Below are 27,178 nucleotides of genomic sequence, written 5' to 3' on the forward strand. Positions count from 1 at the left end.
TCCTATACTCTCAAGTTTCTACCAATAAATTTCAAATCATGAACAATCTTAGAAGAGATATGTCCCCTACTCCTGCACAAATAGACTTTGGCTAAAATATTATTATCTAGGACTGAGGAAATCATTTATGGTTTCTTTCTTCTGTCTCCCCCAACATATTATTTTTAAATTCTACTTTACAGCACCACAACCCTTCTTTCCTCCATTCATTTTCTTTTCTACCCTTTCAGAAGGGAAATATGGATTCTTTTGCCCACCTGAGCCATCTGTTTTCTCTTTCTATCTCCATGTTTTCATCATACTTCTCATATATGTTTTACTTCCCTTTTTTTCTGTCACTTGGCATTCCTCCCTATATGGGCATTCCAGTGTGAAACCATAGTGATATTCAGGCACGCACTAATGAAGAGGCAGACTCTTACCTGAGCTTTTGCTGACACTCTTCGGGAAAGCTTCATGGTATTTATTTAGATTTTTAAGTTATAGTTGTTTCTTATCAATGAAAGTTATTTTTTTCATTTTATATTACAGAAGAGATTCTACTAAAAAGAGTGTAAATGTTCCCTGCCATCACTGCAGTTTCACAGAATAGAGATTTGCTTTTTAATATAACCACTAATGAGGACACAGATTCCAACTTAGAGTAGTAACAGAGCGTGTAAGCTGACAAATTCCAGAATCAGAATTTTTTATAGCGTAATGGACAGAAGCAAAACATTCTATAGAAATCAATTTTTCAAATCACTTACTTGTGCTTTGACAAATTCAAAGTGAACTCAGGACATACAAAATGGAATAACAGACACTGGAGACTCCAAAACTGTCTCCACTGGGAGGAGAGTGAGGGATGAAATACTACCTATTGGATATATTGTACCCTAGTTGGGCGATTGGTCCACCAAAAGCCGAGACTTCACCACTACACAATAAATCCAAGTAACACCACCGTACTTGTACCCCTAAATCTATACATTTTTTTTTAAAAGCACACAATGTAAGTTCAGACTTTGTGTAAAGGCTCTGAAACAAGAAGCAGAAAGTCCAAGAAAGAAGTGCTGGGAAAATAATCAAAAGGAGCACGTAGTGGAATAATATGAAAAGGATCGTAATTATTACCTAAGCTACTGGTCAGAAATAGTGACCGGCTGTAACAGAAGAGAAAATGGGGGATAGTAATAATATACTCTCTAAAGTTTGTATGACTTCCTCTTTATTAATACATGGAGTAAAATCTGTATCATTCTCATGACCAAATGTAGATTTATTATTTCTCAGGAATACTTTGGTCACCTTCTTAAGCCCCAGAATTGAAAAGCTCATCAAGTGTCATTCATTTCTTTTATATCTAAGAGTCAAATTCAAGCCTATTAATTTAGACCTATTATAAAATTATAATTTAATGAGGCTTATTCTGCTTAGGTATGTACCTGTGTTGCAGAGCAGCTGGTCTATTTCCTTTCTCTAAATATACACAGTACTTTAAATACCTAACATATGATTTTGTACCCGTTTATGTTGTCCTTTGTATCTTATGAATTAATCCTATCCTTGCAGGTGGTCTGTGAGTTTCTTGAAAACAGGGATTGTGTATTATTATCATGCACAGTAAAATAGCACAGTAACTCATCCAAACATTCATAACATAACTAAATCCCTACCCTACACCAGGCTCTTTCAAGAGCACTATAGAAATGTGAAGACAATTAAAAAAATAATTTTAGGTGTGAATTCTTTATCTTTTGATTTGATGTTTTCCTTTCATGTTAGATATCTCTCCTGTATCAGAGAAAGAGGTAGCTTCCTCTTTTCTAAAACCAGTTTTTAGAACTGGCTAAGTTCAGTGCTGAATTTATTTTAGCTACAACTAGTGATCTATGGACTAGCAAAACTCTAAATGCATTTTTTAAAGCTTAGGGGGATAAAGGAAAGAGGAGGTCTCTCCTGGGGATGATTCTGTCTTCCTCTCTACGAGATGGCTTGAAACAGAAAACTTTTCTCTATGGCATCCAAAGAATATTAATGTTATTTCTAAATATGTTGTTAAATAGATGCTGATTTTGATTACATGGTTTGAGAAAGAAAAATTTATACATCTATATTTTGAAGATTCCAGAGATCCATGTATATGTCTTGATTTTTAGAGACACAAAAATTCTATTCCTTAGACAAACCTCATTTTCCAGATGAGGAAATAGAGCCTCCTGAATTAATTGCTCTGCCATTGGTCTCAAAGACAGGAGTCAGGACTTGAATTCTCATTCCAGATCTGCTGTTTATCATCCTGCATAAACCTTTGACAAGCCAAAGAACTTTTCCTGGATTAATTTTCTTAAAAGATTGTTGGCCGGGCGCGGTGGCTCAAGCCTGTAATCCCAGCACTTTGGGAGGCCGAGACGGGCGGATCACGAGGTCAGGAGATCGAGTCCATCCTGGCTAACACAGTGAAACCCCGTCTCTACTAAAAAATACAAAAAAAAAAAAAAAAAAAAAAAAAAAAACTAGCCGGGCGATGTGGCGGGCGCCTGTAGTCCCAGCTACGTGGGAGGCTGAGGCAGGAGAATGGTGTGAACCCAGGAGGCGGAGCTTGCAGTGAGCTGAGATCCGGCCACTGCACTCCAGCCAGCCTGGGCGACAGAGCGAGACTCCGTCTCAAAAAAAAAAAAAAAAAAGAGAGAGAAAGATTGTTGAGATTGCTTCCAATTACCTGCCTGTGTGATTATTCTAACTTTTCTGTTTTACTTTTTCACAATAGGCCCACAACTTTTCTATTGCAGCTACAATACATCTCTTTTTAGACTAGTTCTCTACACAGCACACGCACACACATACACACACATGTACATACTCACACAAATGCACATACAGAATAGACTGGAGCCCAGCTCAGTATCGCTTGCTGAGTTGACACCAGTGGTAACAATAAGTATGGATTCGGCAACGGCTGAAGCAGCTGTGACACTCTTGTACAACTGTAGGCTCTTTGCCACAGACTGGGTGGGCTACATCATCAGCACTGCCATTATGATACACATAAACATTGACCCCAGTTTCCAGCTAACTAGGCTATCTGACTCCAGCTCACAGACATTTTTAGTTAGTTCTCAGAAAAGCAGGTATATGTGCATGAGCTGATGTACAGACCTTCTTTTTGAGGTTTTCTCAAGTCACTTATCCAAGTTTTGCAGTTATATGCGATGATTATTTAATAGACGAGCATAAGTAGTTTATAGCAGCTCTTTTGACCCTTGTGAATGTCTTTCTCTCAAAGTGAACTAGCATTTTTTAATGTTTTTTCTTACTTTGACACATTTTCTCAGCTTAAAGTTAGTATTTAAGATTTAAGACACAGAGCTTCTGTGAACATACTTTTTTCACAACTTCCAGTATTCTCTAAGTTTGAAATTAAATTACCCACTAGAATTTCAACAGATAGAAGCCTGGAGCAGCCAGTTTGAAATAATGGTGTGCCTTTATGAGCACAATCACTTTTTAGACATCTCTGGTACAGAACAAGTAAACCAAGCAGCAGACTTATTATTAGACATGATAGCAGACATTCATGAGAATAGAGAGAATGTCCTTGGTGTTTTGTAATTCATCTGACTTGCTTTTTCTTAAAAGCAAAGCCACTGGCTTTATACTATTTTAATACATCATCTCAGGAGTTTGCAGGCCTCTGTTTAGCACATGTAGAACATAAACACAGCAGAGATTAATACCTGAACAATATAAGAAGTTCAGAGAAGAAAAACTTACTTGAAATTCACTGAATCTATTTGAAGGGAACATATTTGCAATCAATTCCCAAGGAAAGGTGAAGCAATGGCTAGGTCAGCATTGCTTAATGGTCATTTCTTTCATAGAGGGCTCTCACAAATTTTAAATTGAAAGAAAAATGATTTGTAACGGAGCAGGCGTCACTAGTAACTTTCCAGAAAACTTAGTTGTCTGACATTTTTCATTGATTTTTCTTCTATTAGAAAATGAAATGTCACACGCTATTAATTGCATTTTTACAATAAATAGTTCCATCAGGAGTAATGGCTAAATGAAAGTACTTCCTGTCTAATGCACAATAGATATATTCATTTAAATGTATTCAATGTAGATGAAAGCAATATGTCTATATTCATTACAGTTATACCCACCTGTGGGCTGAATTGATGAGGTGGTAATTACTACCTTTATAAATGGAACAGCATTGGCAGTCTGGAGGAAGAAAACCCATTTTCTTATCATCATATTTCACACACCCACACAATAGACACATTCCAAAAACTTTCTTCCAATCATAAAAATTTTACCCTTGAATTTCCAGTGGACCTAATGATTGTAAACATGCTCACTCAGTAGGTCCTGCTTTTCTGGAGGGTTGCAAAGGGTTGGTTTCATAGGACATGATGGAGGGGAACTGAGCGTCTCAAAATCTCTTCATGCAAAGTAACTCTCATGTTTGTTATTCTGCATGCCTGCAGTGCAGCTGTAGGCATCATGTGGCATGGATTTGATTATTCTTATACCATGCATTGTTTTCTGAGTTCAATGAAGGTAGGACAATTAAAATGTGACTTTGTTGAATATTTTTATTTTTAGAACATTGTTCTAAAAATAAAGTCTATTAATTAGAAAAAGCAAGTACACATAGTTCCTATACACTCTGCCCAATCCTAAATAGTTTCTCTTATTATTATTTTGTATCGTGTGGTGAGTTAGTGTATTAGTCTGTTCTTACGCTGCTAGCAAAGACATACCCCAGACTGAATAATTTATAAAGGAAATAGGCTCAATTGACTCACAAGTCCACATGGCTGGGGAGGCCTCAGAATCATGATGAAAGGGGAATGAGGAGCAAGGTCATGTCTTACATGGCAGCAGGCAAGAGGGCATGTGCAGGAGAACTCCCATTTATAAAACCATCTGATTTCATAAGATATATTCACTATCACGAGAACAGCACAGGAAAAACCCACCCTCCATGATTCAATCACCTCCACCAGGTCCCTCTGATGATATGTGGGGATTATTATAATTCAAGGTAAGATTTGGGTGGGGACACATAGCCAAACTATATCATTCTGCCCCTGGTTCCTCCCAAATCTCATGTCCTCACATTTCAAAACCAATCATGCCTTCTACTGCCCCTCAAAGTCTTAACTCATTCCAGCATTAACCCAAAAGTTCAAGTCCAAAGTCTCATCTGAGAAAAGGCAAGTCTCTTTCACGTATGATTCTATAAAATCAAAAGCAACGTAGTTACTTCCTAGATACAAAGGGGGTGCAGGCAATGGTTAAACACATCTGCTCCAAATGGGAGAAATTGGAGAAAACAAAGGGGGTTTAGGCCCCATGCAAGTCCAAAATCCAATGGGGCGGTCAAATCTTAAAGCTTCAGAATGATATCCTTTGAGCTCCTGTCTCGCATCCAGGTCACATATTATGTTCTCTTGACTATGTTTGGAATTCTTAAATATGTGAAAGTAAAAAAAAAAAAAAAAAAGAGATTAAAAACTCCTGAAAACTCTAATTATGCAAAGAAAATTAAATTTTCTAGCTTTATTTTTATTTTACATTCTTGGGTACATGTGCAGGTTTGTTACATAGGTAAACATGTGCCATGGTGGTTTGCTGCACCTATTAACCCATCACCTAGGTATTAAGCCCAGCATACATCGTCTATTTATCCCAATGCACTCCCTCCCTCAACCCCACCCCCAGACAAGCCCCAGTTTGTGTTGCTCTCCTCCCTGTGTCCATGTGTTCTCATCATTCAGCTCCCACTTATAAGAACATGTGACATTTGGTTTTCTGTTCCTGCATTAGTTTGCTGAGGATAATGGCTTCCAGCTCCATCCACATCCCTACAGAGGACATGATCTCATTCCTTTTTATGGCTGCATAGTATTCCATGGTGTATATGTACCACATTTTCTTTATCCAGTCTATCACTGATGGGCATTTGAGTTGATTCCATGTCTTTGCAATTGTGAACAGTGCTGCAATGAACATATGTATGCATGTATTTCTGTAACAGAATGACTTATATTCCTTTGGGTATATACCCAGTAATGGGATTGCTGGGTCAAATGGTATTTCTAGTTCTAGATCTCTGACAAATTACTACACTGTTTCTACAATGGTTGCTAATTTACATTCTCACCAACAGTGTAAAAGCATTCCTATTTCTCTGCAACCTTGCCAGCAACTGTTGTTTCTTGACTTTTTAAGCATCTCCATTCTGACTGGTAAGAGATGATATCTCATTGTGGTTTTGACTTGCATTTCTCTAATGATCAGTGATGTTGAGCTTTCATTCATATGTTTATTGGCCGCATGAATGTCTTCTTTTCAGAAGTGTCTGTTCATGTCCTTTGCCCACTTTTTAATAGGGTTGTTTGCTTTTTTCTTATAAATTTGTTTAAGTTATTTGTAGATTCTGGATATTAGACTTTTGTCAGATGGATAGATTGCAAAAATTTTCTCCCACTCTTTAGGCTGCCTGTTCACTCTGATAATAGTGTTTTTGTTGTAGTTGTTGTTTTTCCTGTGCAGAAGCTCTTTAATTAGATCCCATTTGTCAATTTTTGCTTTTGTTGCAATTGTTTTTGGCAATTTCATCAACAAATCTTTGTCTGTGCCTGTGTCTTGAATGCTATTCCCTAGATTTTCTTCTAGGGTTTTTGTGGTTTTGGGTTTTACATTTAAATCTTTAATCCATCTTGAGTTAATTTTTGTAAAAGGTGAAAGGAAGGGGTCCAGTTTCAATTTTCTGCATATGACTGGCCAGTTCTCCCAATCCTTTCCCAATTACTTGTTTTTGTCAGGTTCATGGAAGATTAGATAGTTGTAGATTTGTGGTCTTATTTCTGATTAATCTGTTCCATTGGTCTATGTGCCTGTTTTTGTACCAGTACCATACTGTTTTGTTACTGTAGCCTTGCAGTATACTTTGAAGTCCAGTGGCATTATGACTCCAACTTTGTTCTTTTAGCTTAGGATTGTCATTGCTATGCAAGCTCTTTTTTGAATCTATATGAATTTTATAATAGTTTCTTCTAATTCTGTGAAGGATGTCAATGGTAATTTAATGGGAACAACACTGAATTTGTAAATTACTTTGAGCAGTATGGCCATTTCCATGATATTGATTTTTCCTATCCATGAGCATGGAATGTTTTTCCATTTGTTTGTGTCCTCTCTGATTTACCTGACCAGTGGTTTGTAGTCCTCCTTGAAGAGGTCCTTCACTTCCCTCATTAGCTATATTCCTAGGTATTTTATTCTCTTTGTAAATTTGCTAGCTTTTGTATGAGACAGTGGGCTAAAGATGGTAAAAAATTCCTCTTACCTCCCCAAATTTCCATCAGGAATTTGCTTTGTAGACTCAGGGGAAAATGGTATTTTGTTGAAAATAATTTTATACTGTCACATGCATTCAGTGATATACACACACACACACAGAAACAGACCCCAGAACATCCAAACATTGAGTACCTATATAGGGGAAGAAAAATAATTTTCTTCTTCTCAAGCATTTTGCTGTGACTCCCTGTAACAAAACACAAATTAACAAGATAAGAAACAGAAGTTTGATAACATGTATACCTCCTGTGCACATGGGAGATAACTGGAGAAATAAATAAATTTCTAGACTAAATTTCAAAGAGTTGTCTTAGACTTCAGGCTTGAATATCATCGTTCTCTGAAGCAAAGAAGTATGAGGTGAAAGGTCAGGTTAAGACCCATGAAACGTGCTACTACAAAACAGGAAAAGGTTTGTTATGCAGATTTAAGTCTATGCCTTTTCCATTTATTAAGAGTCTCTAGTAATTTAGAGCTAGCCTTCTTTTAGGTTGTCTTAGGTGTCTTAGGAGATACCTTTACAAGTAAAGCTTTCCTTTATAGGTGTAAATTTATCTTAGAAAAGGATAGATAACTTTTCAAAGCTTCTCCTGTGTCTATAACTTCTCAAAATAACTAGTTCAAAATTATCCTTATGCTAAGGAGGTATACTAGAGTGGCATACTTAGGTTTCCTAGTCATATTTTGGGGTGGCATATTCTGAGCCCCATCACCTGTATTTGCCATGTGGTACTGGCACACTTAGTACTTCCATAAAAAGATTTTTTCTTCACAACAATCTTGTAAGCTGCTTATTATTATCCCCCTTAATTTATTCTGAGATAACTGAAACCTTTAGAGTTTGAACTTCTGTAAGATAGAGGCTGACATTCAAGCTAGTCAGGTTTCAAAGACTAAGATTATTTTTCCTATTATAAAAATAGAATAAATAAGTGAATGAAACCTCTAAAGCAAGTTTTCTGTTATCCAAGCTGTTACAGAGATGCAGGAAGATGAAGGGTACCAAAAGAGTTCTGACTCAGCAGCAGCCACTTGATTGGAGGAGGGGGAAATTCACTCTCTTTGAAGCAGGATTTCATTTGGGGCTAATATAATAGAACAAGTTAGAGAATATTAGAATTCTTAAAGCAATCTCTTACGCATAACAGTGAAAGGTCAAATGTGGGCTTTCATGCAAAGACTATGAGTTCAATTCTCACAGCTCTGTGCTGGTATTACCCATAAGGAGCTATGAAGAACAGCAATTGATTTCTTCTCTTTCTTTTTTATGATCAGAGAACATATTTACAACCAATGCAACAAGACTACTACCTTGCATTTTCCTAGTACCCATCTCTCAGCTTCAAGAGCATTATACATTTTTAAAATTACAATTAGTTATCTCACTCTTCCTGGGAGTTAACTGCTCCATATCATCCTGAACCCACAAATGAGTTAGCAGAGACAGCCTGGACTTATGTGGCATCTGGATAAATGCTAAGTAATTGGAACAGCCTTGAGTATGTTGAATCATGCCTCTGAAGTCAGGCAGATCTGAGCATTAATCTAGTGAATGCATTTCTAAACATGTGTGTGCCTTATTTTCCATATCTTTAAATGAGGTAATAATAGAATATACTTCATAGGGTTATTATGAAGATTAAGTGAGTGAACAAGTGTCAAGTGCATGGCACATTTCTAGTTTGCAGTGTAGTTCATGAGGAGTTAATGTGTCATAATAATTACAATAATAACAATTTGATAGCAAACATTCATACTTCTAAATGCATTACTCTAGTAAGAATACTTGGCACTTTAAAAACATACCTGTTTTATGCATTAACGTACACTTTTTCGTGTGAAAAAGTACATATTCTCTCCTTGCACCCAAAACATTAAGTATAAAAAGTAGTTAATTACTACAGAATTCATACTGAATGACAACAAAAAATTCCCCTTGGCATTACTGAATGTTTTAAAAATGACTCTTGTTAAGATAATTGTCGTATTCAATTTGTAATTTATTTTCAACCTTTAATGAATCATTGAGAGTGATTAACAAGAAGGTTTCTTTTATGTTATACATTTTTCTTCTGTCAGATAAGCTTTCAAAACCTCTTCCTATAGGCAAACTGTAAGAAGGGAAATTTAAATAACAGGCAAATGAATGAATGAATTATATATCAAATCTTGTACTATAATTCTTTATTTTAAAACTTTACTGATACTGAGAATAGGTCATCATTTTTTACTCTTTCATACTTACACTCCATCTCTAAATATATTTAAAGATTGTATAATTATTTCAGAGAGTAAGTCATCTTATTTACCTTCAGGCCTATTTTTTTTCAGTAAAAGCATCGTGTCATTCAGCAAAAAGCCAAGAAATAATGTGTGCTAATAATGTGTATATAATGCTATGTAAGAGAGACATTAACTTCTAATTATTCTTAAGTAGTCTGATCTAGGTAACCCTCTATAGCAACTTGTGATTATCACTCTATCACAACTTACAGTTTTTACCTCTTTACATGTAATTCTTTCCCATTAAACTGTAAATTAATCAGTATAAGACCCAGTAAGAAATTGACATTTAGAAGTTGCTAAATAAGAGATAATTGAATGTATGAATACTTAATAAACAGTTGAATGAATGGATGGTTACATGTGTGGATAGATGATTGGATGGATGAGGTAGCATGAGACAGTGAAAAGCATGCCCCCCTTTACCGTAATTACCTAGCCATTAGACTTTATACAAAACATGAAATTACTAAATATCAGTTGCCTCTTTTGAAAAGTAATAGAGATTTCTACCTTTATAATTCAGTCTATGTCTGTATGTTTTATGGTAGGATTTATACTCCACTGGTTTACTCTTTCTCTCTTAATAAGGAGGCCAGAATATGCCCTAGAGATTGTCATTAGCACCTTAGAGGTAAGAAAGATAAGGATATCTGCATAATTTCCTGGCAAGAATAATGAAGCAAGAAATGTGATGTGTAGTTTAGTCTAACGACCTTGTAAAATAGAAGTGTTCAGAAAAAGATGGTATAAAACTTAAATTTTGGTGAAGCTGTCTTAAAATTATAAAATTTTGAATTAAAAATCATCAATGATACTTAAAGAACAGTTTAGAAATATAGAATGTGTAGATGAAGGTAAACATTCATTCTTGACCATTGAACTATTGTCATAAAATCTTCTACATAATCTGAAAGAATATAAAATACATTTTTAGCCTCAAATCTATCCTGAATTTTCAGTTGTTCCCCTACCCCAGTTCATGAGGCTAAGGTATTTTTGAGCACTAAGGTAGTGTTGACCATTGTATAAGAACATGGTCAGTTTTCTAAGACTGTTGTCATAAAGAAGTAAGAACTATGATCAGGCCGGGTGCAGTGGCTCATGCCTGTAATCCCAGCACTTTGGGAGGTCTAGGCGGGCAGATCACGAGGTCAGGAGATCGAGACCATCCTGGTTAACACGGTGAAACCCCGCCTCTACCCCACCTCTACTAAAAATGCAAAAAATTAGCTGGGTCTCGTGGTGGACCCCTGTAGTCCCAGCTACTTGGAAGGCTGAGGCAGGAGAATGGCATGAACCCAGGAGGCAGAGCTTGCAGTGAGCTGAGATCATTCCACTGCACTCCAGCCTGGGCAACAGAGCAAAAAAAGAAGAACTGTGATTAAACCAAACTAATCCCTAGTGTCAATCCAGTCCCTGTGATTATACTAAGAAAGGACATGAAAAATAAATAAATAAATAAACGAATAAATAAATAAATAAATGCCAGGTGCAGTGGCTCACACCTGTAATCCCAGCGCTTTGGGAGGCTGCAGCAGGTGGATCACCTGAGGTGAGGAGTTCGAGACCAGCCTGGCTAGCATGGTGAAACCCCATCTCTACTAAAAATACAAAGAAAGTAGCTAGGCGTGGTCGCACACGCCTGTAATCCCAGCTGCTGGAGGGGCTGAGACAGGAGAATCTCTTGAACTCCAGGAGGAGGAGGTCGAGGTGAACCGAAATCGCGCCATTGCACTCCAGCCTGTGTGACAGAGTGAAACTCCACCTCAAAAAAAGAAAAATAACTTAGTAAGAAAGAGTGCAGAAATAATGGTTTCCTTTGATTCTAAGTCTACTAAATCAAGGGATTTAGCACCACTTCAATGCTGTACTCCTGTCTCACTTCTCAATAGTGACTGTAACAGCTGGCAATTATCCTAGTTCTTTCAGCAACTGGATTTTGACCTTGAAATCAGAGTCTCCATTCTCATTACTGGCTACAGCCTGTCCACTAGTTTTTTATATCAGCCATTGTTCTAGAACGGAACCGAATTCTTACTTTAACTCTCTTAGATAGGCAATCCATATACTTGGTCTAGTTGTGCTGTTAGTTAATGGTATCATGCCCTTCTTTCTTTTTGCCATGTGTTTTGCCCTCTTATATTTGGGCTTAAATCATTACGTTACACACATATCTAAATTAATTGTCCCATTACTTCACCCTACTCTGAAAATATGCCTACATTATTTCTGCTTACTTTCTTTTCTGGTCAGCTATTTGCCTATGATGTACACTTATGACCCGATTTCTTTCTATCGAGGGTAGTTGTTTTGGAGAAACAAGGATAAAATCCATTCTTTAGTTTGTTCGTTCAGTGTATATACATATTTACTTGGTATTCTCAAAGTGCCAGTCACTCTTTTATTTGGTATTGGGATAATAGAGCAAAAGTTGTAGAATGGTATGAGGCATAAATATATAAACCATTATTATCCATTAACTTACATAATGCATATTAAGTAGCACATATACAGGGCTAGACAACATGTTGTTTAGCATTGTGTAACAAAAATGAATAAAATAGCTTCTTCCCTCAAAAAATTGGTGGAAAAAATAGACATGAAAACAGATAATTTAATGCTGTGTGACATATCTGGTAATAGAATTAAAGAGGAAAATATAGAAGCAAGGTTTGACAAAATATGATACAGCCGAGGTAAGAAGTTTTTCTGGTATATTAAGAAGGTTGGCATTAAAGGAATATAGCAAATCACAGCTTTTTACTAACAAAGGAGCCAAGCATAGGTGGTTTGAATTCAAATTCCTTCTCCACTTGTTAACTTGGAGACCATGAGTGTGTAATCTCTCTAAGCACTGGTTGATGCATCTATAATGCACATGAAAATAGAACCTAACTCATAGAGTTGTTGTGAGGAGTGATGAGATAATTCATATACCTTGCGCATAGTTTATACTCAGTAAACATTTGCCACTATTATTCTATAATCAAAGAGAGAGTTAAAGAGGATTTTAAGCAGGAGAATTATGTATCCAAAACTGTTTTAAATGGAGCATACTAAAAATTTTAAGGAGACTATTTTGAAGAACATGGACATAAATCCATTGGTAATGTGTAGCAGGAACTGATGGTTGCGGAGGAGGCTTAGGCAATGTTGAACATTGTGGATACATCAAGCTCTATCTACAGTGTGAATAGGGACACCCATGGAAGAGCATATGAAATGGATAAATCATTTGGCTGAAGATGGAATTGCATAGAACACTAAAATTTAAGGGATAATATCAGAAAAACAGAGGCCAATGAAGGACATAAAGAAGAATGACCAGTAATGTGCTTGGTAATAGGCACAATCACAACCTAGAAATGGGTGGCAAGAAGAATGAATAAAAAACAGGCTTCAGGCCAGGGCTACCTTAGAACTTATTATATGTCAGTTGATAAGTTAGGGATGATGCTAAACTAAAAGTTACTTTCACAGTGTCATGAATTCCCAGAAAATAATGTGCTCCATCATATTTCTTTAAGTTAAATACCATCTTGATTAATATGAGATCTGGTTATGCTATTAGAGAGAAGTCTAACCAACATTTTTGTATTTTTTCTTAAAGGATTTTGCAGAAAAGGAGAAGTCCACAGCAAAGGCCCTGGAAGATGTAAAGGCAAACTTTTACTGTGAATTATGTGACAAGCAGTATCACAAACACCAGGAGTTTGACAATCATATTAATTCTTATGATCATGCTCATAAGCAGGTAAGCCAAAGTGGGAAAAGTCCTTCATATTCCTGTATTTGTACCTTCAGAACAGAACCGTATAAATTTGACCTTATTTACTGTCATATAAGACTATGAGGTGAGAACACTTTATGTCCTTTTCTTCCCCTGGAAAGGTTGTGTTTTGTGTTTAAATGTTATCCAAAGTCATTTTTTCCTAGAAGTACTGTACTACTAGAGGTAAACTTAGAGATAATCTAAGAGTAGACTGACATATTTATTTTAGAATTATATTCAGTTAACCCTTAAACAACACAATGGTTAGGAATGTCAGTCAAAAATGCGCATGTAACTTTTTCAGTTAAAAATTCACATATAACTTTTGATTCCCTCAGAACTTTACTAACAGCCTACTGTTGACCAGGAAGAAGTTTTACTGTAACATAAACAATCATTAATGCATGTTTTATATACGTTATATATATTATATACTGTATTCTTACAATAAAGTAAGCCAGAGAAGAGAAAATGTTATTAAGAAAATAAGGTAAGGAAGGGAAAATATAGTTAGTATTCATTAACTGGAAGTGGATCATCATAAAGGTCTTCATCTTCATTGTCTTCATGATGAGTAGGTTGGGGAGGAAGAGAAAGAGAAGGAGTTGGTCTTGCTGTCTCGGGGTGGCAGAGGTCGAAGAAAATCCACATGTAAGTGAACCCATTCAATTCAAACCTATATGTTGTTCAAGGGTCAACTGTATGTAGGGAAACCAGGACCCAGGAAAAGTAATAATGTCTTATTCAAAGTTACTTAACTAGTTAGTGATAGGTTTAGAATCCTGGACTAGTACTAGGACAGAATCTATTACAGAATCGATTATAGTCTACATCTTTCAAGGACTCTAAGTTATAGGAAATATTAGGTCTTTGGGAAAGCAATTCTCAATAAAAGATTACATTTTCCTAAGCATACTCTCTTAAGAAAGTCAAAGTTGTTTTTTAATAAATGGAACACTGAAAACAGGCAAACAAAAAATCCAAAAGGGAAAAGCCTGGGGTGATCACAGGTGAAAACATTTCAGTTCATTTACTTGAAAGATCATATGGGCATCTATATTATTAGTGTTGATATACTACATGTGGCTGCTTATATTACCTACTCTCCAAATGTGAAAAAAGAGGCTATTGTTCTCATCTGGTTAGATGTTATCCTTGCTGATTGAGGTATGGCGATACTGGCAATTTAGGAATGTTAAATACCACCAACTGAGAAAAACAATTTCATGTGGCCAAATATTATTGCTAACAGCTGTAATAAGGTACACATTCCTGATGCCAAATGTACCTGGCATGTTGGAATATGTGGGTAAGTCTTGTATACTCTATCTTAAATATTTACTCAGATTAAACAAAAATAAATATTTTGTCAGACATCACTAGCATTTTATTGTGTATACTAAATATATATGTATGTGCATATATACACACATATATGTATGTATATGTGTGTATGTGTATGTGTATATATACATACATAATGTATATATATCTCCTTGGGAAATGCAAGCCTGGCAAAGACACAGCCTTTATCCTTAAAAATAAGATATATGTATATAGTTGGCTTCATTTCTCTGACAAGGGCTAGACAATGAGATTAACAGTTTTAGGATTGTTATTCCCAAATCCTAGTGTGCGTAACAATGACCTCAGAATATGTTAATTGTTCAGATTCCCAGAATCTTCCTCAGATATTCTAGTTCAATAATTCTGAGATAGGGTCTAGCAATCTATATTTTAAAATGAATTAAAAATGAAAAACTTAAAACATATATAAATATGAACTAATGGCTATCACCCAACTTCAATGATAATCAATCTTGCTTGATTTATACCACTCACCACACCTCCGCCATTATTTTGAATCAAGTGCCAGATGGTATATCATTTTATCTAAAAGTATTTCAAGATATATGGTGATGCTTTAAAATGGATGCTTTGGTTATTATCTAACCTAAAAATCAACAGTAAATTTTTAAATACCAGTTAGTGCTCTTGTTACCTTAATGGTCTCATAAATGATTTGTAAATTTGAATTCATTGAAATTAGTATCCCTAAATATTCACACTTTTGGTTGACATGTCTTGAAGTCTCTTTTGATATATTTTAATCTATAGGTTTTTCTGTCCCTTTTAAAATTGTACATTTTGCAATTCCTTTCCCACATTTGGGATTATGCAAAATTCTACTCACTGTTATCTTTCAACATTTTCCTTGGTTTCCTTTTGACTGGTTTTTATGGATAGGGATTTGGCCAAATTCAGACATATTTTTTCGTGGCAAGAATATATTAGAGGGTATTTTGTGTCCTTCCATAAGGAGGGATATAATGTCTGGTTGGCTCTCTTCTTTTTTTTCTTTTTTTTTTTTTTGAGACGGAGTCTTGCTCTGTCACCCAGGCTGGAGTGCAGTGGCCGGATCTCAGCTCACTGCAAGCTCCAACTCCCAGGTTTACACCATTTTCCTGCCTCAGCCTCCCAGGTAGCTGGGGCTATAGGCGCCCGCCACCTCACCCAGCTAGTTTTTTGTATTTTTTAGTAGAGACAGGGTTTCACAGTGTTAGCCAGGATGGTCTTGATCTCCTGACCTCATAATGCGCCTGTCTCGGACTCCCAAAGTGCTGGGATTACAGGCTTGAGCCACCGCGTCCGGCCTGTCTCTCTTTTTATAATCTTAAGTTTGATGAGTGAGTTGAGGTACTATCAGATTATTGATCCATTTGTCATTAAGTTTCCACCGGCTTTTTTCTCATTAATGATTTTGTAATGGTCATTTGCTCAAATATCTTTATTTGTATTTGTAAAATGATGATTCAAATTGTTTTACCCCTTCTAAATGTATTAGATAGATTATGTCTGTAAAGAGAAACTTCTTCTAAGCACCACTTCCTGTGGGATTTTATGCAGGTGGTCTTCAGGCTGAATATTAAGAAAAAATTATTTGGGGATTTGGAGAAATAAAAGACCAGGAAAGGTCTCATGCATTAGTGGGATTTGATTTGTGTCTTACATATGTATAAGTAGATGTTAAAATAGAGGATCAAGATGAGATGTCATTCTTGTCAGTGGAAATATAAGAAGCTAAGGTAAGAAAATTGAAGAGCATGAGGCACCTTTTGAGAACTGTAGGAAGTATTGAACTACATGGGGTGAATCCCCCATACCAGGTCTGCAAGCCACAGCATCTCTTGGACTCTGGAATCCTGCCTAATCAATTTCTGTTTTTTATCACTTTCTTCAATCTTATTTCTATTAGCTATCTAACATGTTGATAAACAACCTTCCTCAATCATTCTATTCTATTCTATTCTATTCTATTCTATTCTATTCTATTCTATTCTATTTCTATTCTATCCTATCCTATTCTATTCTATATACACATTTCCATCTTTCATCTATTTGCTTGTTTCATTTGTTTGTTTATTGACTTTCTGACATTCTAACTTTCCTGGTTATTCTCCTTCATCAAACAATGATTCGGTTTCTTCTGTGTGCTACTGTGTTCATTGTGAAAAATCGACACATTTGGTCTCCACCTTCAGGGAGCTGGTAATGCAATTGAGGAGAAGACAAGTCAATAGATCTTGTGATACATTAAGTGTTGTAAAAAATTTATACCTAGGACACTTAAAAGAGAGCACAAAAAAACTGATTCCGGAAAGAAGAGAAGATAAATGAGCTGGATTTCATGAAGACTGAATAGAAGCTAACTGTGTACTCAAGAATAATAGGTCCTATATGGTAGAAAACCTATTATCAAGGCATGGGGGCAGTAAAAAAGTGTAATCTATGAAGGAGCAAATGATTCACTATGGCTGCTTAAGGCCATCATCACTCTCTGGGGATCACTTTAGAAATCTTTGAAACTGCATCCTATTTACCTCATTCTCTTTTTGCAGTGCATCTTGTCCTCATTTTTCATTCTGCATTCTGATTTCCACCATCATAATTAATCTCACTTCTAAATCATTACTGAGGTCTTCAAACTGGACCCCCCACCTCCAGTATTTTTCCTGCTCCACACCAACCCATCCACTTATGGCCAGATAAATCTTTTCATACAACCCCATTTATATGATCACTCTTTTCCTAGGAAATATTTAGTGCTTGATGACTGATTTTTGAAAGGGTCTGAACTACTTATCATGCTATTCGAATCCACAATCTGGCTCTTGCCTCCATTTCCAGATTTATCTTCTGCAAATCCAGAATTTCCTTACAGTTTCTTTAAACATGTCTTATGCTTTCCCACATGCTCATCTTGGATCATTATCTTCCCTCTCCCTGAAGTGCCCTCATGTCTTGTTTCTCTTTTTCAGCACATACTTCTGCATATTTAATGCAGAGATTGACAACTTATATGGGATATTAAAATAGCTGAGATTTCATGGTAAACTAATTTATTTTAAAAATACCTTTTGCTTGAAATCTATTAATATTATGGAGAATTTTTGTACATGCTTCCCACTTTAAAAAAACATTGGAATAATTAAATTTGCTATAAACTTTGTTAGACTGCTTTCTTGGATAATGTTGAAATACTTCCATTTAAAAATTTATTTTAGCCCAAAATATTTTGAAAATTACCTCAATTTTGGATGAAGCTGAGTTTAACATTTTTCTTTTAAATAAAACCGAATTTTATATAAAGGAAAAGGAATTATGCACTGAAGTAAATCATGCAAAAGTATATATTTTTTTCAAATTTCAAAGCTAAATTTGTCCATTTGGTTCTTCTTTAAGAGCTCTTCTTGTGATGATTATAATGGTGGTGGTGGAAATTTGGCTATTTTTTGGCCTGAGTAATGTGAACAGTTGCCATAATTTTATTTTCCATGTAGGTACAGATGAACTAACTGGCTTCTTCTGTTGAACTTCCAAAAATATGCTTTTTTTGGTACACTTAGAAGTAAATCCAAACTCTCATGAAATCCATTATATTACTCATCAAAAGAACATCTTAGATCTGATAACAAAATAATTTTTGAATACTCTTCTCTGCTTTTCCTTCATTCATGTATAATTACTCAGGATCCCACCACTTAATAAGTAACTTCTGAAGCATTTGTTATTGTCTTTGACTTGTTTTTCTAAGACCACCAGAGCGGGCACAAAAGAACCAGCGACTAGGCAAGTGTAGGAGCAAAACTGCAAGTTTATTTTGGTCACCTAAGGTGTGGGGAAGAGGTCTGTCGGCCTCCGGCAAAGAAGGCCGACAGAGTCCCCCCGTGGGGCTCTCGGACGGCGTTCCTGGAGTCCTGACATCCCGACAGGAGTGAAGGACTGAGGAAGGCCGCGCGTGGCGTCCCTCCGGAGCAGCTTTTCTAGGAGTGGGAAGGCAATAGGCGGGGCACGGGCGTGTCGGGGGGCGTTCCACAGGTGCGACCAGGTAAATCTTGGTCTCTTCGGATTGACATCACCTGGCGCATGCCTAGTTGGTCTGCACCTTCCCGGGTCGCCGGCTGCATTTTCGCGCGCGCGCGGGAAAAGTTGGGGGGGGGATGAAGAACCCGGAAGTGCACCATCTTGCCTCCGTTCATCCAGTCTTCTGTCAGCATCATGTGTTTATTTTATCACAAAGATTATATTTTTCATGGTTATATTGTAATTCTAGATGAGTAAATCAACACACAACTTCAAGAAATAAAGTAAAAGAGTATGTGATACATATATTTAAATAAATTCCATTGGAGCTTTAAAAATATTTTTCTATAATTTGAATAAAAAGTAAGATTATTTTTATTTATTTATTTATTTATTTATTTATTTATTGCCTCATGGCACTCCAGTATAGGCAATCCAGAGTGAGACCTGTCTCAAAAAAAAAAAATTAAGATATTTTCTTAGGTATTATTTGTAGCGAAAGACAGCTCATCAATAACAAACCTAATTTTTAAAATTTCTTCCAATGAGGAAAAATAATGAATTTCTAGCTTTGACAAGTCATTCTATATTTGGCTCACATTTTTTGAAACAACTGAATATCTTAGCTATTGCCTTGAACTTAAAATTCGGTGTAAATGTTGAGTATTAGTCCTAATGCAATTTGAATGTGTATACAAATTATAATCAGTTAGATAAAGACAGAACTGTAACTGTTAATACAGGTAACATGTCAATAACAACTAATTCCTTTTGAGACCACCTACAAGTCATAATCTCTTTCTCAAGATTGTTAGCTGCAAATGTATTACTGGAATGAATAATACACATCCTCACATGCAGCAGCAGTCTCTCCTGCCCCAGGGACATTCTGACTCATCTCAATTTTGAAAAAACAAATGAGCCAGATCCCTGTACAATTAACCCATAAAAATATCTTTAATAATAAAAACAAAGCCAATTTGAAACCCTCCACGTGTGACACTTAATCCTTCTAATCTCCATTTGCTTCACAATAGGATTTACTTTTACGCAGAAGAGCTGTTCACTTGTCAAGCCCTGGATTTGAACTCCAATGGATTCATTGTTTAAAATACTGTTTCGGATTCACTGCATCTCTACTTACTCTGGATAACATATCAAAACAGAGCTACCATTGTCATCTTGACTTTAAGAGGAAAAGACCCCAAAATTGATAAAAGAATTTAATCTAATTACCTTTTTTGTTTCTGCAATTTGATTTATATTTTCCCCAAATACTGCCCAAATGATATATAGTATGTGTAAGTTATTAGTCCTCTAAAAGTGGTAACAAAATGTCAAAGTGTAGATGATTGGTGGGGTCAGCAAGATTGAAGAAATAAAGACTAGAGTGCCTGGAATGAATACTTTCAGTAGCATGAAATAATACTATCTCCTGCTCTGTTTTGCATTCTGTAAACCAAGATTTCTGGTAAAGAGTGTGTGTGTGTGTGTGCGCGCGTGTGTGTGTGTGTGCGTGTGTGTGTGTATCCTGGAATCACCCAGTAGTTTCAACCTTTATTAGCAGAGAAGTACGAGACAAAAGAACCAAAGGTGATCTTAGCTTCCTGCTCATATTTAACTCTCTCAAATTACTGTCTGTATCTTACCTAAGAGGCTTTTTGATCTCAAGATTCTCCTAACTGAAAATAAATTAAAAATTCTGCATTCTGGCTCCTTCTGACTTCCAAATATATCAAGTAATTTCCTTCTACCTTAGGGCACTGGCTATAGCTGACTTTTCTGTCTGGAAAATTATTCTATCTGACCTTCAGTGTTCTCATTCTCTTCATTTGTGTCTCAGCTTAAATGTCACCTCTTCAGTGGGACACTTCTCTTTTACCTTAAGTATTCAGTTACCAGTTTTCCAGTTCTAATATCTTGTTGCTACTATCAGTGGGGATGTATCTTGTAATGACTCTTCAGAGCCAGCTGTTCAATGTTTGAGAACTTTGTGAGCTGGTTGTTCCCACTGGTAGACTGAAATCAGCCACAATGGGATATCTACAAACACTACAAGTCAGGGTTTTCTGTGTTTTATTTGGCTTTTCTAAAGAGTTGATAATCCAGCAGAAAACTGCTTATCACTCTCTAAAAAGAAAAGAAATACTTTTTAATTTTGTCATCATACTCCACTCCCAGCTATTAACCTCATAAAGGGAAGGGCATGGATGGTTCTATTAGCCACTGTGTCTCTAGAACTTAGAGAAATTTATGGCACATAGTAACATTCAATAGATTTTTTTAATGAATAAGTAGCTGAATAACTTACTTTTTAGAGTAGACCATTTCACTCTGTCCTACGTCAATATATTGACCAATCATTGACTAATCATTACTTAAGTGAACAGAGTAAATACTGTGGTAAACATATGGCGTGGCTAATCTCAAGTTATTTATGATTATTGAACAAAAGGTGTCATGAAAGCACATTTTTATAATTTAAGAAAATATTTGATCCCATATTAATGTTGACAAGGTGTGCCACCCTAATATGTTCAGACTTGACTTTGTGGAAAATTGTTAATCTTCAAGGACTTTTAAGCAAGCAAATGATATGAATAGATTTTTGATTTAGAAAAATAATCCTAAAAGCAGTTTATGTTAGTACACAAGAAGGAGAGCTTGGCTCTGTGATCAGATAAGCATTCAAGAGTTCAAGAAAGACAATAGGGGTCTTTATAACAATGACAATGAAGGGAAGAGAAAGGGATAGATTCTAAATTTGTCAATGGATTGCAAAATGTGAACACATGTTTTGCATAACTAGTAATCAACTAATACAAATTTGAGGAGATTTTAAAAGATAAATTTGTCAAGCATGAAAAGAAGAATCATACCACCCGGTGTTGACAAGGTGTGAGAAAACATTGCTTATGAGAGTGTAAATTGTCTTAATCCTTCAGTGTTCTACTTTTGATTATTATGAAAAGGCTTAAATGTCAATTTTTCCTATTAACAGTTCCATTTGGCTAGTATCCTAGGAAAATAATCAGATGAGTTTCAAATATTTATGTACAAGGGTATTTAAATTAGAAAAATACTGGAAACAATCTAAATATACAATGAAGAGAGAGTGGCTAAATTATGGTGGACTTAAACTGGAGTAATGTGCTAGAATTAAACTTATGTTTTGGGTCTATTTTTATGTAAAATTATTAAAAGTTACTGGATAATTATATTAAAAATCAAGAAACATAGAAGTATAGAAAAATATTTAAAATTATTTAGTAATAATTTGGTTCACATCTTTTCAGATAAGTCTCTAAATGTTTACTATCCAATCACAAACTTTGCTGTAACAATATAAAATGTGGTTATGCTATACATAGTATTCTGTCTTCATATATTTTCACTTAATGTTTTATCTCACAAGTCCATAGAGATCTATATTTTATTGTGTGTTAAATAAATACTCAGAATTTACATTATTGTGACTTGTAAATATTTTTCCAACTGAGCTTCATAACATACTATGATGACTTTATGAGTCTATCTTCTTTCTTGTGCAGGTATCTTTTCCTGGAGTTAGAAATTGCTTTACTAACTGGAAAGCCATCCAAAGGCAAGTCATTCTAGAATGTTAATGTGTTAGGGGTATTTCATCAATATTGCATCACTGCCTCTTCCTCATTCTTTCCTGAATTATATACCATATATAAGAACAAAGTTTCACTACAAACATCACGTAAGTTAGATAATCAATGAGTCCTTTCTCCCTCTTCCCTTACACATATACAGTAAAGGCCTCCATCTTTCTGCTCCAATCCTGACAATTTGTCCATCAGGTCAGTTGCATAGCTATTTTCTGTGTTTTATTTGGTTTTTCTAAAGAGTTGATAATCCAGCAGAAAACTGCTTATCACTCTCTAAAAAGAAAAGAAATACTTTTTAATTTTGTCATCATACTCCACTCCCAGCTATTAACCTCATAAAGGGAAGGGCATGGATGGTTCTATTAGCCACTGTGTCTCTAGAACTTAGAGAAATTTATGGCACATAGTAACATTCAATAGATTTTTTAATGAATAAGTAGCTGAATAACTTACTTTTTAGAGTAGACCATTTCACTCTGTCCTACGTCAATATATTGACCAATCATTGACTAATCATTACTTAAGTGAACAGAGTAAATACTGTGGTAAACATATGGCATGGCTAATCTCAAGTTATTTGTGATTATTCTAGGACTTATTTTCACCATCATTTTGTAAATGCTTTTGCTTCTATCCTGGAATATACTTCTTGTTTCTATGATCCCATGGCTTTCTGTGTTTTCTTTATTTCCTTATTTTGGTGGAACCTATCCTCTAGGGCTTCCTAACAAAGGATACACATGATACAAAATTTGGGTATCCGTTTCTATCAGTAAAAGTAAATGTGTTTATTCTACACTCACAGTTGATTATTTTCAAACTGAGTTGCAGTTTTCAGTTTTATTGTTGAGAAGCTATATGCCATCTTGTATCCTAATTGTTTCTTTCAGGAAACTTTTAAACTTTCCATCATTCCTTCCTACAACAAAAATTGGTCTAGTGCCTTCTGTATGCCCAGTACCATTCCAATTGCTAGAGATTCAGTATGGAGTGAACCAGACAATCATCTCCATCCTCATGGAGCTAACATCATAGAGAGTATATAAAAAAGAAAGTGAACATATAAAATAAGAAAAATATGTATCATATGTTCTATATGCTATGGAGAAAGGAGTGAAGTGTACAGAGAATACTGTGGGGTAAATAGCATTTTAATTAGGGGTTTTAGTAAAGACCTTAATTAAATAGCAATTATGAACAAGGGCCTAAAGGACATGAGGTAGCAACCCATAGAGCCATGTCTCTGAGAGAGAGTGTTCCACACAGAGGGGATGCCAAATATCAAGTTTGGGAAGTAGGGCCATTTAGTGTTCCAAATACCCCTAACACATTAACATTCTAGAATGACTTGCCTTTGGATGGCTTTCCAGTTACTGTGCAGGGCATTCCATGAGATCTCTCAGTAGGGAAAAAATGTCATTTGTTTTAGAAAAGTGGTATTTTAATATTATTTCTTTGATAATATCTTCCTCTACAATCTATTTCTGTTTCCTTTCAAAATCTGAATACACAATTAAAAGACAAAGAGTGTCATAATTCACAAAAAAGACTCAACTCTGAGATGTCTACAAGAAACCTACTTCAAATATAAAGACAGATTAAAAGAAAAGTAATAGAGAAACATACAACATGAATACTAGCTGGAAGAGCAACATTAATTTCAGGCAAAGCTGAGTTGAGAAGAAGCAAAATTTTCAGAGACTAAGAGGAACATTACATAATGATAAAGGAATTATACCTCTAAGAAGACATAACAGTCTTTCATGTGTATGTATTCACCTAACAACAGAGCATCAAAATAATGTGATGCAAAACCTGATAGAAATGCAAAGAAAAATAGATGAATCCACTGTTTTACTTGGAGATATGAATACCTCTTTGTCAGTAACTGACAAATCTAGCAGGCATAAAATCAGTAAGAACATAGTTGAACTAAACAGTCCCATCAATCAATTGGATCTAACTGATACTATAGAATACTTCATCGAACAGCATAAGAGTACACATTCTTCTCCAACTCACATAAAACATTCACCAAGAAGGCTAAATTATGATTTAAAAATACACTTTAAAATTTTTAAATAAAAATGTCATACAAAATATGCTCTCAAATCACAATGTAATTAAAGTAGACACCTGTAATAAATAGTTGGAAACTCTCAAAACCCTTGGATATTAAAAACACATGAATTAAATAAGTATCAAAAAAGTAAAAATATTTCAAGTCAAATGAAAATGAAAATATATCTTAGTAAAATTTGTGGAGTGTGGCAAAGAGTGTTTAGAAAAAATTATAGTGTTGAATGCCATATTGAAAATATAAATATCAAAAATTGATAATCTAAGCTCTTACCAAAAAAAACTGCAAAAAGAATAGCAATTAAATTCAAAGTAAACAGAAGAGATAAAAATTAGAGCAGAAATCAATAACACTAAAAATAAGAACCAATTGAGAAAATCAATGAAACTAAAAGCTGGCTCTCTTAAAAGGATACAGTTGATATATCTTTAATCAGGTTAACTAAGGAGAGAGATAGACAGGGGGGATGGAGAGAGAGAGAGACAGAGAGAGAGAGAGAGTTAGGATAATAAATAGTATAAGTGACTCTATGCCCCCAAATGTGATAACTTTGATGAAATGTCAATTTCTTAAAGGACACAATCTATCAAAACTCATACAAGAAGAAATAGATAATCTGAATATTAAAGGAGAAAACCAAAGTTGGTGATTTAACACAATCCAGTTTCAAAATGTACTATAAAACTACAGTAAATCAGAGAGTATGGTATTGTCAAGAGAATAGATAAATAGATCAACAGAGCAGAGTAGAAATCCCAGAAATAGACGTGCACTAATATAGTTAACTCCTACTCTTTGACAAAGAAGTAAAGGTAATTCAATGGAGAAGATATTCTGTTCAACAAATGGTGCTGAAACACCTGGACATCCACATTCATCTGATTTTCTAGAAGAAGCTACAGGCCTTTTCCTAATTGTACATTATTCAATCATTATAGTTTGTATGTAGTGGTATCTCACTGTGATTTATTTATTATGATTCCTCCAAAAACTAATAATACGGAACATATTTTCATTTGCCTATTTGACATTTACGTATCTTCTTTGGTGAAGTTTCTATTCACAAATTGTGCTAATTTTTCTAACTTGGTTGCTTGCCTTATTGTTTAAGAATTGTTAAAGTTCTTCATATATTTTGAATGCAAATCCTTTATGAGATACAAGATGTATAAATATTTTCTCCCAAGATTGGAAAATATTTTTATATTTCTCTGAATATTGTATAATTTTAGTTTTCTAATGTAGATCTATGATCTAATTTTGAGTATTAATTTTTGTGCATGGTGTGAGGCAAGGGTCCAAGTTCAATTTTTTTCATATAGATACCCAGTTGTTCCAACATAATTTGATGGAAATGCTATTTGTGTCTCATGGATTTACTTTGGAAGCACTGTTTGAAGACTATTATTCATAAATGTATAAGTTTATTTCTAGATTCTCTATTTCATTACTTTGACTTATATGTTTATGCTTATGCCAGTACCACTCTATCTTATTTGCTGTAACTTTATAGGAAGTTTTGAAATTAGATAGTATGGGTTCTCCAAATTTGCTCTTGTTTTTAACAATTGTCTTAGCGATTCTAAGTCATTTGAATTTTGATATAACTTTTGGATTCTGTTTGCAATTTCTAAAGCAAACCTATTGGATTTTGATAGAAATTTTTTTTTTCACTTTTTTTTTTTTTATTATACTTTAAGTTCTAGGGTACATGTGCATAACGTTTATATCATGTATAACTCCCCAATGCAATCCCTCCCTCCTCCCCCCTCCCCCTGATAGGCCCCAGTGTGTGATGTTCCCCTTCCCGAGTCCAAGTGATCTCATTGTTCAGTTCCCACCTATGAGTGAGAACATGCGGTGTTTGGTTTTCTCTTCTTGTGACAGTTTGCTAAGAATGATGGTTTCCAGCTGCATCCATGTCCCTACAAAGGACGCAAACTCATCCTTTTTGATGGCTGCATAGTATTCCATGGTGTATATGTGCCACATTTTCTTAATCCAGTACACTAAATTTAGATTAATTTGATGGAATTTTAATACTTAATCATATTGAGTCTCCCAATTTATACATAAATGTCTGTTTACTTAAATTGCCTTTAATTTATTGCAGAAATCTTGTGTAGTTTTTATTTTACACATTTTTTCTTGTTAAATATATTGCTACATATTTTAGTGATTTTTATGCTGTTTGAAAGGGAATTTTAAGTTCACTTTCTGATTGTTGCCACTACATGAATATCCAATAGATTTTTTATATTAATACTACTATTTTATATTAATCCTGTAATTTTGTTCAACTTGGTTGTAAATTCTAGCATCTTTTTTGTTAGACTTTTAGGATTTTATGTATATAAGAACATGTCATCTGCAGATAAAGCCAGTCTTCTTTCTTTTTGAGCTATATGCCTGTACTTATGTTGTTGTTTCTTGCACAGAATCCCAACGTGTTGTTGAATAAAAGTTGCAGAAATGGCCATTTTTGTGTTCTGAAACTTAGGTAGAGATAATTCTTTTGGCATTGAGTACGATGTTAGTTACAGGTTTTTTAATAGCTATCCTTTATGAGAATGAAAGCATTTTTTTACTCCTGGTTTATTGAGAGGGTGTTTTATTTATTTTGAAATTATAAATGGGATTCTGTTTTGCCAGATGCTTTTTTTTTTTTTTTTGCATCTACTG

The 27,178-nt window shown here is 35.0% G+C and overlaps 1 protein-coding gene across 1 annotated transcript in view; it reads left to right on the forward strand.

Annotated features, from left to right (window-relative positions):
- The window catches only part of ZNF804B (zinc finger protein 804B), a 630,956-nt gene that overhangs the window by 491,909 nt on the left and 111,869 nt on the right, over positions 1 to 27,178 (forward strand). The window contains exon 2 of the mRNA XM_033193158.1: positions 13,256 to 13,399. Coding sequence (XP_033049049.1) covers positions 13,256 to 13,399 — 144 coding nt within the window. The remainder of the gene's footprint in view (positions 1 to 13,255; positions 13,400 to 27,178) is intronic.

This window comes from Trachypithecus francoisi, unplaced genomic scaffold (assembly GCF_009764315.1).
Source record: "Trachypithecus francoisi isolate TF-2019V2 unplaced genomic scaffold, Tfra_2.0 Lachesis_group4, whole genome shotgun sequence".
NCBI classification, from domain to species: Eukaryota; Metazoa; Chordata; class Mammalia; order Primates; family Cercopithecidae; genus Trachypithecus; species Trachypithecus francoisi.